This window comes from Dendrobates tinctorius, unplaced genomic scaffold (genome assembly GCF_039654945.1).
Source record: "Dendrobates tinctorius isolate UK_male_01 unplaced genomic scaffold, ASM3965494v1 ptg000059l, whole genome shotgun sequence".
In the NCBI taxonomy this organism is placed as follows: domain Eukaryota; kingdom Metazoa; phylum Chordata; class Amphibia; order Anura; family Dendrobatidae; genus Dendrobates; species Dendrobates tinctorius.
This window is the reverse complement of record NW_027361727.1, coordinates 11,787,860-11,805,346: the sequence shown is the minus strand read 5'-3', so window position 1 is coordinate 11,805,346 and position 17,487 is coordinate 11,787,860. Positions and strand designations below refer to the sequence as shown.

Sequence of the window (17,487 nt, the reverse complement as noted above, 5' to 3'; positions counted from 1 at the left end):
AAAAATAACTACTGTATATCCTCGTGTATATACCATTCTTGACTGGCCCAGCCAGAGCCCTGACCTAAACCCAATTGTGCATCTCTGGAGAGACCTGAAAATGGCTGTCCACCAACGTTCTCCATCCAACCTGACGGAACTGGAGAGGATCTGCAAGGAAGAATGGCAGAGGATCCCCAAATCCAGGGGTGCAAAACTTGTTGCATCATTCCCAAAAAGACTCATGGCTGTACTAGCTCAAAAGGTGCTTCTACTTAATACTGAGGAAAGGGTCTGAAAACTAATGGCCATGTGATATTTCAGGTTTTCTTTTTTAATAAATTTGCTAAATTTTCTACATTTCTGTGTTTTTTTGTTTTTTTTTTTTCAGTCAAGGGTGCAGAGTAGGGTGACCGCAAAAAATCGATGTCGGAATTTTGTCCGTCTGGACCCCACAAAACGATTCCCCTTTCCAGATATTGAGATAGCCAAAATTTGAGCTCGATCAAACGACGTTAACCCGTGCCGCTCGTCGCTCAAAGTTTGAAAAAATCCAAATTGAGGTATTTTAAGATTTAGGTATTTTGCATAGTCTGTTAGACTATAAAGAATGTGACAACAACATTGCAGAAATAGCCCTGACCAAATTTTCGAACCATTTGTGGTATTTGAATGCAGAGTTGGTGGGATTATCGTTTTTTGATCCCACCATTACAGACAATGAAAAGTTGTTAATGGCTAATAAATTGCTCAGTAGCACAGATGAACCATCAGAGCACGCTAGGGTTGTAAATCCAAAAGTTAGGAAACAAAAATTAAAAGAGGTAGGAAGTAACCGACTTTAACGACCTTCTGACAAAAGATGAAGAACAAAAGCAATATGTCCTGCAAGTTGTAAGCAAATGCCGAGCATTATATTCTGACGTTTCAAAAACTACTTTAACAAAAGCTCTAGAATAGATTAGATAACTATGTAAAATTATCAACTCATGTAGGTTAGCATGCTCTGATGGTTCATTTGTGCTACTGAGCAATTTTTGGCTCTCTCAATATCTGGAAAGGGGAATCGTTTTGTGGGGTCCAGACGAACAAGATTCTGACATTTTTTCCCCCCCATATGAGATCCGGTCACCCTAGTGCAGAGTGTACATTAATAAGAAAAAAATGAACTTTTTTGCATTTACCAAATGGCTGCAATGAAACAAAGAGTGAAAAATTAAAAGGGGTCTGAATACTTTACGAACCCACTGTAAGCTGAGATTTTCAGCACATTTTTGTCGAGAAAGCCGGCGGAGCTGCGGCAGGAGCTGGTGGCTGCGGCACAGTGACAGCTGCAGCCGCCGGCTTCCAGAAGACATCATACTCGCCATCCTCATGCCATTGCTGCATCTCCATCCCGGTGCCAGCAGCTCTGCCTGTGCTGAGAGGTCACGTGGTACCGCTCATTAAGGTAGTGAATGTGCACACGTCTCCAGTCCCATAGGTGTGGAGCGCATATTCGTTATCCTAATGAGAAGTATTACATGACTGCTCAGCACAGGAGAGCTGCTGGCGCCGGGACAATGGAGATGCAGTGACAGCGCGAGGAGGGTGCGTAGGACAGGGGAGGGTGAGCCATGCATCCAACGAAAGGATGAGGGGGCCATGCATACAACAGGGGTAGCCTTGCATACCAGGACAGGACGGGGGGAGCCTCGCATAGCAGGACAGGATGGAAGGGAGGAGCCACATATGTGGGGACAATACATACCTGGTTTATACTTGAGTCAATAAGCTTACCCAGTTTTCCGTGGCAAAATTCGGTGCCTCGACTTATACTCGGGTTGGCTTATACTCACGAATATAGGTTACATTTTTACCACCAAAATTTTGTTTGTCAAAGATTTTACATTTTCACTCTGGGAAATGGGTTAAAATGGCACTACAATTTCTACTGAATGTGGCAATATCCCATATGTGGCTGTACAGTACTACTTAGCCACATGGAGAGACTCGTAAGGAGGGAGGGCTATTTGCCTCCTGGAGCGCAGATTTTCCTAGAATAGTTTGTGTACTCCATTTACAGAGCCCCTAATTCCTAGAAGAGCAGAATTCCCCCTCAAGTGACCCCATTTTGGAAATTATATGCCTTTGGGAATTTATCTACAGATGTAGTGACGATTTTGACTCCCTGGGTATTTTCCAGAATCGAGCAGAAATGAATGTTGCTGAGTGAAAATTGCAAACTGCTGCTGTAGTGACCAGTATGTTGCAGTCACCAGTACATTTTGCCCAGCCCGTGATTCTGGAGACATGCACCCGTAAATTAGGCAAACGCTCATTGCTTCAGAAATACCAAACGTGGGCGCTATATGTGGTTTAAGCACACTGGGCTCAGAAGGGAGAGGGCATTTGGATTGACCAACGGGGGTTCTGTCTGAATCACGTATTTCCGAGATTTACACAGAAACCCTGGTGTGAGCGCTCGGCGCAGGATAAATGTGCACCAAGCCTTATTGTGAACTTTGGGAGGCAGAATGAACAGATCAACAGCAGGTGAAGAATTGGTTTCATTTATTTATTTTTTTTTAAATTTCACTCCTTTCCTAATGCGGTAAGCCCCACCTCCTGCCGCACCTCCGCCGGTAGTTCCGCCTACGGACGCAAGACGCTGCCTGCGTCCCCTATCTTTAGCACTGGGGACGCAGGCCGTGCGCAGTATGTGTTTGGCGGCGCATGCGTCCTTTTGACGCTGCACCGAGCGCACCAAATTGCAACCTGTTGAGTTTGGCGCTGGTCGGCGCAGCGTCAAAAGGACGCATGCGCCGCCAAACGCATACTGCGCACGGCCTGCGTCCCCAGTGCTAAAGATAGCGGACGCATGCAGTGTCATGCGTCCGTAGGCGGAGCTATAGGCGGAGGCGGGGCTTGGCGGCGGCCGTAAACGCTAATGTGAAACTAGCCTAAAAGATTAGGCGACTTTATTCTTTGTGTCTGTGCGATTACAGGGATACCAGATTTATATCAGGTTTTTATTTTTGGCTGCTGGCACACTTTAAAAAAAAACCAACTTTTTATTACAAAAAAAACTAGTTTTTGCATCTCCATATTGAGAGCTAGAATTTTTTCATATTTCAGCCAACGGTCATGTGAGGTATTGTTTTTTACGTAACGAGTTGACGTTTTTATTGGTACCGTTTTCGGGCACATGACTTTTTTTTTGCTATCGCTTTCTATTCCGATTTTTGGGAGGCAGAATGAACAAAAAACAGCAATTCAGGAATTTTTTTTTTTCTTTGTCGTTATGCGTGTGAAAAAATAGATAATGTAGCTTTATTCCTCAGGTCAGTATGGTTACAACGATACCACATTTATATCTTTTTTTTATGATCTGGAGATTTTACACAAATGATAGTTTGTAGAGATAGAGAATATATATATATATATATATATTATATATAAATTTATTTTCTTGAAAAAAAACATTTAAGACTTTTTCAACTTTCTTTTTGTTTTGTCCCACTATGGGACTTTTATTTTTTGCAGGCTGGTCGCTTGTATAGCATATAGATGCAGGAGCATCCCTATACTATGCAAACTGTCACCGCTACACCGACAGGCAAACTTGCTGATCATGCTGAAAGTAAGATCGAGCAACTTTGCTGGCTCTGGTAACCCAGATGTCATCATGAAGACATCGGGTCAACATGGCAGCGCTCGGACCCTGCGATGATGTTGCGGCATCTCTGATCCAAGGGCATAGGGGCTTTCTTCCCTCTGTATGCTTCCAAAATGCTGCAATTGAGTTTGATTGTAGCATTTAGGGGGTTAAAGCGCCAGGACTAGTGCAGGACCGCTCCTGGCACTGAGTGGCGGGGTGTCAGCTGTCAAGAATCAGCTGACACCCGGCGCCAATCGCACGTGCACAGCCTCTGTGCTCGCGAAATTGCCTGGACGCATGTAAGTACCAGACCACAGGGACGTATGGATACGTCTTGACTGGGAAACTGGTTAAAAGGGATCTGTCTACCTCAGAAAATGCTACGTGGGGATAATCTGCAGGTTAATAGCATCACAAAGCTGCTCGGCCGCCATACGGTAAGTGCAGCTACTGGGGGAAAATATGGATTTGTTTCCTTTCAGGACCTGCCAGCTTTCAGTCATAGGTGGGTGTTGTGAGTTCATTCTCTGGTTAGAATTTTGGATAACTAGAGGCGGAAGACCTGTGAAGACTCAGACGTCAAGGTTAGATTTCAGAAAGGCAGATTTTAAGGGATTCAGAAAGAGAATTGGAGGGATCCAATGGCTGGATATCCTTAAAGACAAAAATGTCCAGGAAGGATGGGAAAAATTGAAAAATGAAATTCTCAAAGCACAGTTGTTAACAATTCCGAAAAGAGGGAAGAATAGGAAGCATTTAAGGAAACCAGGATGGATGAACACAGAACTTAAGCACATGCTAAAAAGGAAGCAAAAAATGTTTATAAAATGGAAAGAAGGAGGCATATCTAAAGAAGAATATAATGCTGTCTGCAGAACCTGCAAGGCACAAATCAGATTATCTAAAGCTGAAAATGAATTGAGGCTTGCAAGAGATGTCAAAAGCAATAATAAAGGATTTTGGGGATATGTCAAAAGTAAAAGAAAAGTCAAAGATGCTATAGGATTTTTACAGGATGAAAATGATGAAATGGTAAGACAGGATGTTGAGAAGGCTGAACTTTTAAATTCCTATTTTGCATCTGTTTTCTCTCAGAAAGGAAATGTAACATCAACTGTTATTCACTGTCCTATTAAGGGAATAGAAGAATCCAGGATATCTATAAACAGAAAGATAGTGAGGAAACACTTAGCTAACCTAAATGTATTCAAGTCTCCAGGTCCAGATGAATTACACCCCAGAGTACTGAAGGAGATAGCAGAAGAAATTTTTGAACCCCTCTCCATAATCTTTGAAAATTCTTGGAGAACAGGAGAAGTGCCAGAAGACTGGAGAAGAGCAAATGTTGTTCCTATCTTCAAAAAGGGGAAGAAGGTGGACCCAGGCAACTATAGGCCGGTGAGTCTGACTTCTATACCAGGAAAGATCTTTGAACAAATTATTAAACAACATGTATGTCAATACCTGGATAAGAATGAAGTGATTAAACAGAGTCAGCATGGGTTTGTAACTAATAAGTCATGTCAGACTAATTTAATTTCCTTCTATGATGGTATTACTGATTGGGTGGATCAAGGAAATGCTGTAGATATAGTATATCTTGACTTCAGCAAAGCAAAGTCTCTCATACAATCCTTATTGAAAAAATGACTAAGTATGGAATGGACAAGGCAACTGTTAGGTGGATTCATAACTGGCTTAGTGATCGGACCCAAAGAGTGGTCGTAAATGGCTGCACATCCAGTTGGAAGAATGTCTCAAGTGGGGTACCACAGGGCTCTGTCCTGGGCCCTGTATTGTTCAACATCTTTATCAACGATTTAGATGAAGGAATTGAGGGTAAACTGATTAAATTTGCTGATGACACAAAGCTAGGAGGGATAGCTAATACTAGAGAAGAGAGAGAGAGGATTCAAAAAGATTTAAATAAACTGGAGAAGTGGGCAGCAACTAACAGAATGGTTTTTAACAGGGAGAAATGCAAAGTACTACATCTGGGCAATAAAAATGAAAAAAGCATATATAGAATGGGAGGAATAGGGCTAAGTGACAGCACATGTGAAAAAGACTTGGGTATACTAATAGATCACAGACTGAAATATGAGTCAACAGTGTGATGCAGCAGCAAAAAAGGCAAATGCAATTCTAGGATGTATTAACAGAAGCATACAGTCTAGATCACGTGAAGTAATTATTTCCCTCTACTCCTCTTTGGTCAGACCTCATCTGGAATATTGTGTCCAATTTTGGGCACCACATTTTAAAAAAGACATCAACAAACTGGAGCAAGTTCAGAAAAGAGCGACCAGAATGGTGACCGGTCTGCAAACCCTGTCTTATGAGGAAAGGTTGCAGGATTTGGGAATGTTTAGTTTGCAAAAGAGAAGACTGAGAGGAGACTTAATAGCTGTCTACAAATATCTAGCAATGGGATGAAACTGAATGGGAGGAGACACAGATTAGATATTAGAAAAAACTTTTTGACAGTTAGAGTGATCAATGAGTGGAACAGGCTGCCACGAGAAGTGGTGAGTTCTCCTTCAATGGAAGTCTTCAAACAGAGGCTGGACAGACATCTAACTGGGATGATTTAGCGAATCCTGCTTTGAGCAGGGGGTTGGACCAGATGGCCCAGGAGGTCCCTTCCAACTCTACGATTCTATGATTCTATGATTCCCCTTCTGAACTCCCTCTGGTGGTGTCGGGAGGTGGTGCGGCTGGTTTGATCGGTGGAGATGCCACCTGAGGATGGGGATGATGATTGGATCTCGGGATTCTCAGATTGGATTTAAGACAGCCGACGCCCTATTCAGTTGCTAGTGATTCCTTCTGGCTTGTCAGATCTTGGTTTTCAGCTCTGTTCCAGTCATCTAAAGCTAAGTTTTTCTGCTAATGTTCACACTTGATTTTGTTGGTCTACTCAGTTTTTTGGTGTGGTCAGCTAGCCCCTGCTGGGGGCTGAGCTGAATTTCCACTCTTATTTATCAGTATTTTGCCAATTGGCTTTTTGTCCCTTACTAGTTCGGTCTCTTTTTGTTCTGTCTCAGAATATTTCAGAGTGCCGATATGGTGGGAGAAGTCTAGTGACTTCAAGGTTAATTTTGCTATCAGAAGTGTTGGACATTATTTTTGTAGGGTTTTTGCAGGTTGCAGACAGTCTCTTTCCTTTTCTGTCTAGATAGTTTGGGCCCCATCATTTGCTCAGCCTATTTTCCTGCCTGTGTTTGTACCTTCATCTTGTTTCACCGTCAATACATGTGTGGGGGCTGTCTATTCCTTTGGGGTCTGCTCTGGGGCAGTTAGTTTTCCCTTTTCTTGCTTTAGGCTTTTGTAGTTCTACGGCCGTGACGAGGCGTCTAGGAACATCGTAGGCACGCTCCACGGCTACTGCTAGTTGTGTGGTAAGATCAGGGTTCTGCAATCTGCATAGTTACCAACCTCTCTGGTTTTCTGGGGCTTAGCTTGTTTTGTTTTTTTTCTCCTCGGCGACCCATTCATAACAGGTGGGGCATGAATCGGCAACAATCACCTCTCGCAGCACTATACTGTGAGCAACGGCTATAAGCACATCCCTGCACTTTGATTTACAGTATAGTATGCAGTGCTGTGAGCGATGGCTGACTAATTGCACAATGTACGGCCTCATGACTGAAAGCCGGCAGCTTCTGGGAGGAAGTACCGTAAGTTCTCCCAGTAGCCGCACTTCCTGTAAGGCAGCCAGGCAGCATTTTAGTGCTATTTACCTGTTGATTAACCATATATCTGCAGATAAATGCAGATAGGGCAGCACGGTGGCTCAGTGGTTAGCGCTGCAGCCTTGTAGCGCTGGGGTCCTGGGTTCGAATCCCACCAAGGACAACATCTGCAAGGAGTTTGTATGTTCTCCCCGTGTTTGCGTGGGTTTCCTCCGGGTACTCCGGTTTCCTCCCACATTCCAAAGACATACTGATGGGGGCTCACAATCTAAATTCCCTATCGGGGACAGTGATGAAAATGTGTGTAAACTGTAAAGCGCTGCGGAATATGTTAGCGCTATATAAAAATAAAGATTATTATTATTATTATTATTATAAAGGGAACCTATCATATTGGAAAACATTTTTTTAATTGTTTGCTCATCCCATTGACTATACCCCTCTTGCATGCCATGTATAGATAGTTTATGGATTGGTGATTGTAAAGGAATCTCCTATGTTGTGCACACAAACACTGGAGCAATAAATGACTTCTATCATCCTAGGTCTACCTCGCTGGATATTATAACGCATTTCGCTACTGTCCTGATGGAAACCATGTGGCACAGAAGGACGGCAGCAGAACGCCCCATGACGGAGCGGCCGAGTTCATCAGCCTGGATGTTCACAAAGGCACCGGTATGTATTTTTTATCTTTTGTATGCCGATGTGGCATTGTATAACAGTAAAATTATTATTTATTATCTCTTAGCACACTTTTACCATTCATATTGATTACCGACTTTGAGTAAAATGGGGTTTTTTAGATTGCAGTATTTTTTCAATTTTTATTAGCAGCCTGGCATATGGTTTAAGCTTGTAAATATTTCAATTAAAGTGCACAATTATTTACTGATGATGTATTGATCGATCTGCATAATGATGGAGCAGCAGCATCTTTCTGTACCTAACCCCATTCAATTAAAGGCTGTAAATAATAAAGTTGCATGAACTTCTAGTCTGCAATGTTCATTCATTTTCTGACCCACTGATAATCAGTTAGCAGCCTGATCCAAGCTTCAGATTTTTCTCTTGTAGTACTGTCTCTCCCGGTATTACAGGCTAGGTTTTGGCTCTCTGTGTATCCTGGGTGCAGCAGTCCTCTCTTGCCTTTATGTATTGGCGCCGCTCCAATACTGCACCTATTTCCTCTCTATGTGCTTCCCTCCTCGTAACCAGTTTATTTTTCTCTGCTCTCCATCTTTTTTTTTTTTTTTTTTTTAATTTGTTTATTAAACTTCAGGGTACAAAGAATGTACAACATACACAATGATTTATGATAACAAGCACTTTACAAAGCATACATGCCTCCATCCATAATAAAATATAATACAAAGAGATTGCCCACTCTTATAGATAAACAAGGTAATGTCTACATTTCCTTTCAAACATATGCAAAAAATGACTGTTTGTGTTTCCCCATATCACTCTAATTTCACATACCTTGTCATGTCATGCAGCAGTAAAAACTAACTAAAACTCCTAAACTACAGCTACCACTACATCAACTACTATCCGCTATTTCCGCAGCCTGGTTTCCCATACCATATTATGTCACATGTGATGTTCAGTCTTGCAAAGTGAGGTGAGAGGAATTCCACCTCTCCCAGATCTTTCCAAATTTACCCGGGCATCCCCTATTTTGGAACAGCGTGTGCTCATATGGAATAATTGAATTCACCAGTTTAATCCAAAATTTAAGTGAAGGATCCGATCCCCCCCATCCACCTCAGTGCCAGCACCTTCCGTGCCATAAACAGCATCTCGCGCAAGAAGATCCCAGTGTAGCGATCCCAGATCTCCTCCTCCCACACCCCAAACAAGCAGACCAATGGCTCTAGAGGGACAGGGGTCTGCACCAGGGACGTCAGTAGTGTAGTCACCTCTCTCCAGTAGTGCAGGATAGTGGGACATTGCCACACCATATGGATAAAATCAGCATCTGGCGAGTGGCATCGTATACACTTCGACGATTAAAGCCGACCCATCCTAAAAAGTCTCAGTGGAGTCCAAATATGATTGATTTATTATATATAATTGTATCATTCTGTTATTAATGGATGGTGACACTCCAATCGGAGACTCCAGAATCTCCTCCCACTCCTCCTCTTGCGTATCGGGAATGAGCTGTTCCCACTTCATCTTAATAGAGCTTATGGCCGATTCTGCCCCTACCGACAGCATATATGTGTACAGAGAGGAGATGAGACCCTGGGGACCCTGCGAATTAAGGATTCCTATCAGAGGTAAAGATGAAATAGTACGGGCCACACCCCCATCCCTCATGTGTGACTGAAGAGCCGATCTCAGCTGCAGATAGCGAAAAAATTGAGATCTCAGAATATCGTGTGTGGCCTGCAATTGTTCAAAAGACTTTAAGGTCCCCTGGTCCTACAAGTCTCCCACTGATGAGACGCCACACTGAGTCCAAAAAACAGCGGATGAGTGATTCAGCAGCTCGGGAAAATAGTTATTACTCCACAAGGGCATTTCAGCTACAACATCTCTAAACCCTATTATCTTCTTGATTTATCTCCATATTAATCGTGCCAGCCGGAACAGGGGCAGCAGACGTGGAGCGCTAATTCTGTCCAACTCAAGGAAACCTAATGGGCAATCTGCTTGCGCAGCGTGGAGCAGGTGGCTTTCAGAATTAGGGAGGGAACTACCCGGCATCCATTTATTTAAAGCTTTCGCATACCCAGCCAAGTAGTATAGGAAAAAATCTGGCAGCGCCGCCCCACCTCCCTTCCTTGGTCTTTGTAGAGTGGACAATTTGAGTTTAGGCCTAGTTTTCCCCCAAATAAAGGACGTGACCAGAGAATTAAGATTAACAAAAAAGGACTTGGGCACCGCTACCGCACTGTGTTGGAGCGAATAGACAAATTTAGGGAGTAATATTTCAATCAGGTTGATGCGTCCAGCCACAGATAATGGGAGCCTACTCCAAGATGCAAATTTAACCTTAACTAGATCCAGCAGCGGATGGACATTAAGTTGTAGATCAAGTGTACTATTATTAGAGATGTGAATGCCCAAATATTTAAAACTAGATACAATAGGCAGCGAGGAGAGAGCCTCCAGCCAGGGAATCGGAGCTTGGGAAAGGGGTAACAGGCCAGATTTTTCCCAATTTATATGTAAACCTGAATACTGAATTTATCTATAAGGGAAATCACCTGCGGCAAAGTTTCTTCCACATCATTCAAGAATATCACCATGTCATCGGCATATAGGCATGTGGTATCTACCCGACCTGCTATATCTATACCTCGGATATTAGGGAAGGACCTTATGCGTATCGCTAGTACCTCAATCGCAAGGGCGAAGAGAGCCGGGGAAAGAGGGCAACCTTGACGGGTTCCCCTATGCAACTCGAAAGACTCAGATATAGAATTATTTATTATAATACGGGCCTTAGGTTTCTTGTATAATATTTTGATCCATGTTATAAACTGATTGTCAAAGCCATACCTTTGCAAACATGCGGAAAGGAAAGGCAATTCAAGAGAGTCAAAAGCCTTGGCAGCGTCTAACGATGTCAATGCCCATCCATTGTCTGGCACCAGGGAGCTATATTGGACTATTGATTGGACTCTTCTGATATTAATAGAGGTACTTTTGCCAGGCATAAAGCCTGTTTGATCTGGATGTATGAGATTCAATCTGGTAGCCAGAATTTTGGTGAAAATTTTATAGTCCACTTTCACTAATGAAATGGGACGATAGGATCCACAGTCTAAAGGGTCCTTCCCCTCCTTCCGAAGCACTATATTAGCCCCGTAAAAGGATTCAGGCATAGAATTCCCCTCCCATATTCCCCGAAACACCTTTACCAGAAGTGGCGTCAATATATCCCGATACTTCCTATATAGTTCAATAGGGAACCCATCAGGATTATTATTATTATTATTATTTATTGTTATAGCGCCATTTATTCCATGGCGCTTTACATGTGAGGAGGGGTATACATAAAAACAAGTACAATAATCTTAAACAATACAAGTCATAACTGGTACAGGAGGAGAGAGGACCCTGCCCGCGAGGGCTCACAATCTTCAAGGGATGGGTGATAATACAGTAGGCGAGGGTAGAGCTGGTCGTGCAGCGGTTTGGTCGATCGGTGGTTACTGCAGGTTATAGGCTTGTCGGAAGAGGTGGGTCTTCAGGCTCTTTTTGAAGGTTTCGATGGTAGGTGAGAGTCTGATATGTTGTGGTAGAGAGTTCCAGAGTAGGGGTGATGCGCGAGAGAAATCTTGTATGCGATTGTGGGAAGAGGAGATAAGAGGGGAGTAGAGAAGGAGATCTTGTGAGGATCGGAGGTTGCGTGCAGGAAAGTACCGGGAGACGAGGTCACAGATGTATGGAGGAGACAAGTTGTGGATGGCTTTGTATGTCATGGTTAGGGTTTTGTAATGGAGTCTCTGGGCAATTGGGAGCCAGTGAAGGGATTGACAGAGGGGAGAAGCTGGGGAATAGCGGGGGGACAGGTGGATTAGTCGGGCAGCAGAGTTTAGAATAGATTGGAGGGGTGCGAGAGTGTTTGAGGGGAGGCCGCAGAGCATGAGGTTGCAGTAGTCAAGGCGAGAGATGATGAGGGCATGGACTAGGGTTTTTGCAGATTCTTGGGTGAGGAATGAACGGATGCGTGAAATATTTTTGAGTTGAAGTCGGCAGGAAGTGGAAAGGGTTTGGATATGTGGTTTGAAGGAGAGATCAGCGTCAAGGATTACTCCGAGGCAGCGAGCTTGTGGGACTGGGGAGAGTGGGCAGTCATTTACTGTAATTGATAGGTTCGTAGGGGGGGTCACGTGAGATGGGGGAAAGATGATGAATTCTGTTTTGTCCATGTTGAGTTTCAGATATCTAGTGGAGAAGAAGGATGAAATAGTGGACAGACATTGAGGGATTCTGGTTAGTAGGGAGGTGATATCTGGTCCAGAGATGTAGATCTGTGTGTCATCAGCATAAAGATGATACTGAAAGCCATGAGATTCTATGAGCTGTCCCAGGCCAAAGGTGTAAATAGAGAACAGCAGGGGCCCTAGGACTGAACCTTGTGGGACTCCGACAGATAGGGGGCGAGGTGAGGAGGTGGTGTGTGAGTGGGAGACGCTGAATGTCCGGTCTGTTAGGTATGATGAGATCCAGGAGAGGGCCAAGTCTGTGATGCCGAGGGATGAGAGGGCCTGTAATAATAGGGAATGGTCCACTGTGTCAAAGGCAGCCGACAGGTCCAGGAGGAGGAGGACAGAGTAGTGTCGCTTGCTCTTGGCAGTTAAGAGGTCATTGGTGACCTTAGTAAGGGCAGTTTCAGTGGAGTGGTGTGACCGGAAGCCAGATTGTAAGCGGTCGAAGAGGGAGCAAGAAGAGAGATGGGAGGACAGTTCAAGGTAGACGTGTTGTTCCAGTAGCTTGGAGGCGTATGGGAGAAGTGATATAGGGCGATAGCTAGATACAGAGGATGGGTCAAGAGAGGGCTTTTTGAGGATAGGTGTGATGGAGGCATGTTTAAAGCTTGAGGGGAAAACACCAGTTGTTAGTGATAGGTTGAAGAGATGGGTTAGGGTTGGGATGAAGACTGTGGTGAGGTTTGGGATGAAGTGGGATGGGATCGGGTCGAGTGCACAGGTGGTGAGATGTGATCTTGAGAGTAGAGTGGAGAGTCGATCTTCTGTAATGGTGGAGAAGTTGGTTTTGAAGGTGGAGGGCTGGGAAGTCGGGAGGAAGGGCTCTGGGGGTTGTTGACCAAAACTGTCCCTGATGTTATCAATTTTCTGCTTGAAAAATGAGGCAAAGTCTTCAGCTGAGATGAGTGGGGAGGGAGGAGGTGCTGGGGGGCGGAGGAGAGAATTGAAGGTGTTGAATAACTGTTTAGGGTTGTGAGACAGGGAGGATATGAGAGATGAGAAGTAGGTTTGTTTAGCTGTGGCGAGTGTGGTCTTGAAAGTAGTGAGGGACTGTTTGAATGCGATGAAATGCTCGTTGGAGTGGGATCTTTTCCATCTGCGCTCAGCAGCCCTGGAAGCTCGCCTCAGCTCTTTGGTCAGGCTGGTGTGCCAGGGCTGTCTGTTGATTTTGCGAGTTTTGGTATGTGTAAGTGGGGCAGCGGATTCCAAAGCTACAGCTATTGTGGTGTTATATAGAGCGGCAGCGTCATCCGCATTGTGTAAGGAACTTATATCTGTAAGAGGGAGGAGGGATTCGGAGAATGAGTGTAGGTCAAGGTGTTTAAGATTCCTGCGAGGGTGTGAAAGTTTGTGGGGTGGGGATTGTAGACATGGAGTGAAGAGGGAAGAGAATGTGAGCAGGTTGTGGTCAGAGAGAGGAAGAGGTGAGTTAGAGAGGTTAGATAGGGAGCAGAGGCGGGTGAAGATGAGGTCCAGTGTGTGGCCATCTTTGTGGGTGGCTGTAGAAGACCATTGAGTGAGGCCGAAGGAGGAAGTGAGAGATAGAAGTTTAGTGGCAGCTGAGAGGGAAGTGTCAATGGGGATGTTGAAGTCGCCCATGATGATAGTAGGGATGTCCGCGGAAAGGAAATGAAGTAACCAGGTGGTGAAGTGGTCAAAGAAGGTGGTGGCTGGCCCTGGGGGGCGGTAGATGACAGCCAGTTGGAGGTTGGAGGGGGAGTAGATGCGCACAGAGTGCACCTCAAAGGAAGGGAGGGTAACAGAGGGTGGGATTGGGGTGAAGGAGCAGGTATCTGACAGGAGAAAACCAACTCCTCCACCATGTTTGCTGCTGGGGCGGGGGGTGTGAGAAAGGTGGAAGCCGCCATACGAAAGTGCAGCAGGAGAGGCTGTGTCAGAAGGGGTGAGCCAGGTTTCGGTGATGGCGAGGAAGGAGAGTTTGGTAGTAACAAAAAGATCATGGATGTAGGAAAGCTTGTTGCAGACAGAGCGAGCGTTCCACAGAGCTCCTGTTAGTGGGACTGGGGAAGCGGGGGCTGGGTGAATGGGTATAAGGTTGGAGAGGTTACGGAAGGTTGTGATAGAGTGTGGATGGGAGGTAGAAATGACTGTGGGAATGTGGTGAGGAGGACCAGGATTTGGAGAGATATCACCAGCAGTGAGAAGGAGCAGAGAAAGTGTTACCAGGTGGGAGCAGGAGAGCAGGAGCAGGATAGCGTTATCTATCTCTTCTACGGTGAACTCAGCGTCCATAAGGGCTCGCTGTTCCGAATCTAATGTGGGGAATGATATATCTGACAGATAGTCTAAACACCCCAAAGTGTCAAAGTCACTTTTAGATTCATATAGTGACCTATAATAATCCCGAAAACAGCCAAGAATATCCACGGTCGAAGACACCAGTGTACCGTCCATCTTACGAATTTGCAATATCATATTAGAGGTGTTATGTTGGCGCACCAGGTAGGCCAAAAATTTGCCCGCCTGGTTCCCCAATTCGAAATAGGATTGACGAGTAAAGAATAATTTACGCTTAGATTTAGTGTCCACGTGCTGAGTATATAACCTTTGGGCAGCCAGCCACTCATTCCTGTTCCCACTAGTTTGGTTAGATATATGTGACGACTCCTGGAGTGGACCCTCTGGGTCGTGACACCAACCCTCCCAGGGCGAGCTGACCTAGTGAAGACCACCCCCTATGCAGGGAGTGTCAGGGGCAAGCCCCAGGGGGTGAGGCACCACGACTGCAGGCACCAGGCGGACGGCTCACAGGAGACAAGAGTGGGTGAGTGTGTCTGCAGGAACGTGTAAAGCGTGGACACGGGAACACGTGGTATACAGAGACTTCGTTCGTCCGGGTGTGAGTGGAGCAGGATGCGTGCAAGGAGCACGTCAGAGCACTGAGTCAGGCAGCAGGTGTGCCAGGAGGTGTAACAGAGTACAGGAGCAGGGTGTGTGCCAGAGGGCACAACTGAGCATAAGACAGAGCGCAGGATTGGTACGTGTGCCAGGAGGCACAACAGAGTAAGAGACAAAGCACAGGGTCTGAGTGTGTGCCAGGAGGCACAACTGAGTATAAGACAGAGCACGGAATCAGTGTGTGCCAGGAGGCACAGCTGAGTATAAGACAGAGCACGAAATCAGAGTGTGTGCCAGGAGGCACAACTGAGGATGAGACCGAGTACAGGGTAAGAGCGTGTGCCAGGAGGCACAACCAAGTACAAAGCAGAGTGCAGTGTTGTGAGTTCATTTTCCCCTTCATTACTGAGGCCCGGGGAACACCCTCTTCTGGTAAAAGAAGGTAGTGAGCCTGATTGTCAAACACCTGAGGCTGATGATTGTGACTGGCTGAGTGGAGTTACGGACTGGATATAATGCTGCCGACGCCCTTCTGCCCTGCGGGTGATTTCTCTGTGGGATCCTTGGAGACCGGTCTGAATTCCTGCTCCTCCAAAGCTAAGTTTGCTGCTCGGCCTTTTGCTTTTGTGCTTTGACTTTGTTTTTGCTTTGTTTTTCTGGGTTTCTGCCATTCCCTGCTGTGGTGTGCTGAATTCATTTAGCTCTGTCTTCTGAAAATACCTGAGTGCTGATTCAGTTTTTGAAGCCTAGCTGCTTCAGGGCCTTTTTCATATCAGCTGGTTGGCTTATGTCTTTGATAGGGTTTTGGCAGATTGCAGACAGCAGCCTTCCTGTCCTTTCCTATCTAGGTAGTTTTGGGGCCCCGTCTTTGCTCAGTCTATCTTTCTGTCTGTGTTAGTATTTTCATCTTGCTTCACCGTCATTATATGTTGGGGGCTGCCTATTGCTTTGGGGTCTGCTCTGGGGCAGTTTAGATTTCCCCTTTCTTTCTTTAGGCCTATGTATTTCTTCGGCTGTGATCGAGGGGTCTAGGGCATCGTAGGAACCCCCCACGGCTACTGCTTGTTGTGTTGATAGGTTCAGGGGTCTGCAATCTGATAGTTGGTCTGGTTTTCTGGACTTAGCTTGTATTTCTGCTTTTGCCTCCTACGGTGACTCATTCATAACAGATTCACCCGCCTTACCGCTGATTCTAGGGTACTCAATAGCAGGAAAGAATTGTAAAAAAAAAAAAAAAAGTGTATATTTTTTCCTCTATATCTCTGAGGCCGTAGGGGAAATTTTTTTTTTTTTCTCTCAATGGAGATAAAGCAATTGTCTGATCGTGTGGAGCAGCTCACTGCGGAAGTGCGGGGAATTTCCGCCTACCTTGCTCATTCACATGCTGCTGAACCAAAGATTCCTACACCTGATGTATTTTTTGGGGATCGGTCTAAATTTTTGAATTTCAAAAATAATTGTAAATTATTTTTTGCCTTGAAGCCTAACTCGTCGGGGAGCTCCGCGCAGCAGGTTAAAATTGTCATCTCTTTGCTGCGTGACGATCCCCAGGATTGGGCGTTTTCTTTGAAACCAGATGATCCTATTCTGACTAATGTGAACGCATTCTTTCAAGCTTTGGGGTTGTTGTATGACGAACCTAATGCCATTGATCAGGCTGAAAAGACCCTGCTGGCATTGAGCCAGGGTCGTGATTCTGCAGAATTGTACTGTCAAAAATTCCGAAAGTGGGCAGTACTTACTACCTGGAATGATAATGCCTTGGCTGCTCTCTTTCGGAAGGGGTTGTCAGAAGCCGTAAAAGATACTATGGTGGGATTTCCTGTTCCCTCTGGTCTTGACGATTCTATGTCATTAGCCATTCAGGTTGATCGGCGTTTGCGCGAACGCAAAGCTGCACGAGAGGTGTTGCCACCTGTTGAACAAATGTCTGAACCTATGCAATGTGATAGAGTTTTTTCCAGAGAGCAGCGTCAGGAGTTCAGAAGGCGTAATAAGTTGTGTTTTTTCTGTGGAGATGCCTCGCATATTATTTCTGTCTGTCCCAAACGAGAGAAACGCTTTGAACACACGTTTTCTGTTGGGGGTGTTCAACCTAAGTTTCTTCTGGCTATTACTCTGATCTGCTCCCTGTCCACATTTTCCGCCAAGGCTTTTGTGGATTCGGGAGCAGCCCTAAACCTAATGGACTTGGATTTTGCTAAACGTTGTGGATTTCCGATGACACCTCTGCAGACGCCTCTCCCTTTGAGGGGAATTGATGCTACTCCTTTGGCTAAAAATAAATCCCAGTTTTGGACCCAGGTGGTAATGCGGGTCGCCCCAGACCATCAAGAAAATTGCAGATTTCTGGTGTTGCATAATC

At 45.2% G+C, this 17,487-nt stretch overlaps 1 protein-coding gene across 1 annotated transcript in view; it reads left to right on the top strand.

The window, feature by feature from the left end:
• LOC141092344 (serine/threonine-protein kinase VRK3-like) overlaps window positions 1–17,487 on the top strand; it is an 89,544-nt gene that overhangs the window by 59,198 nt on the left and 12,859 nt on the right. The window contains exon 11 of the mRNA XM_073578413.1: window positions 7,860–7,992. Coding sequence (XP_073434514.1) covers window positions 7,860–7,992 — 133 coding nt within the window. The remainder of the gene's footprint in view (window positions 1–7,859; window positions 7,993–17,487) is intronic.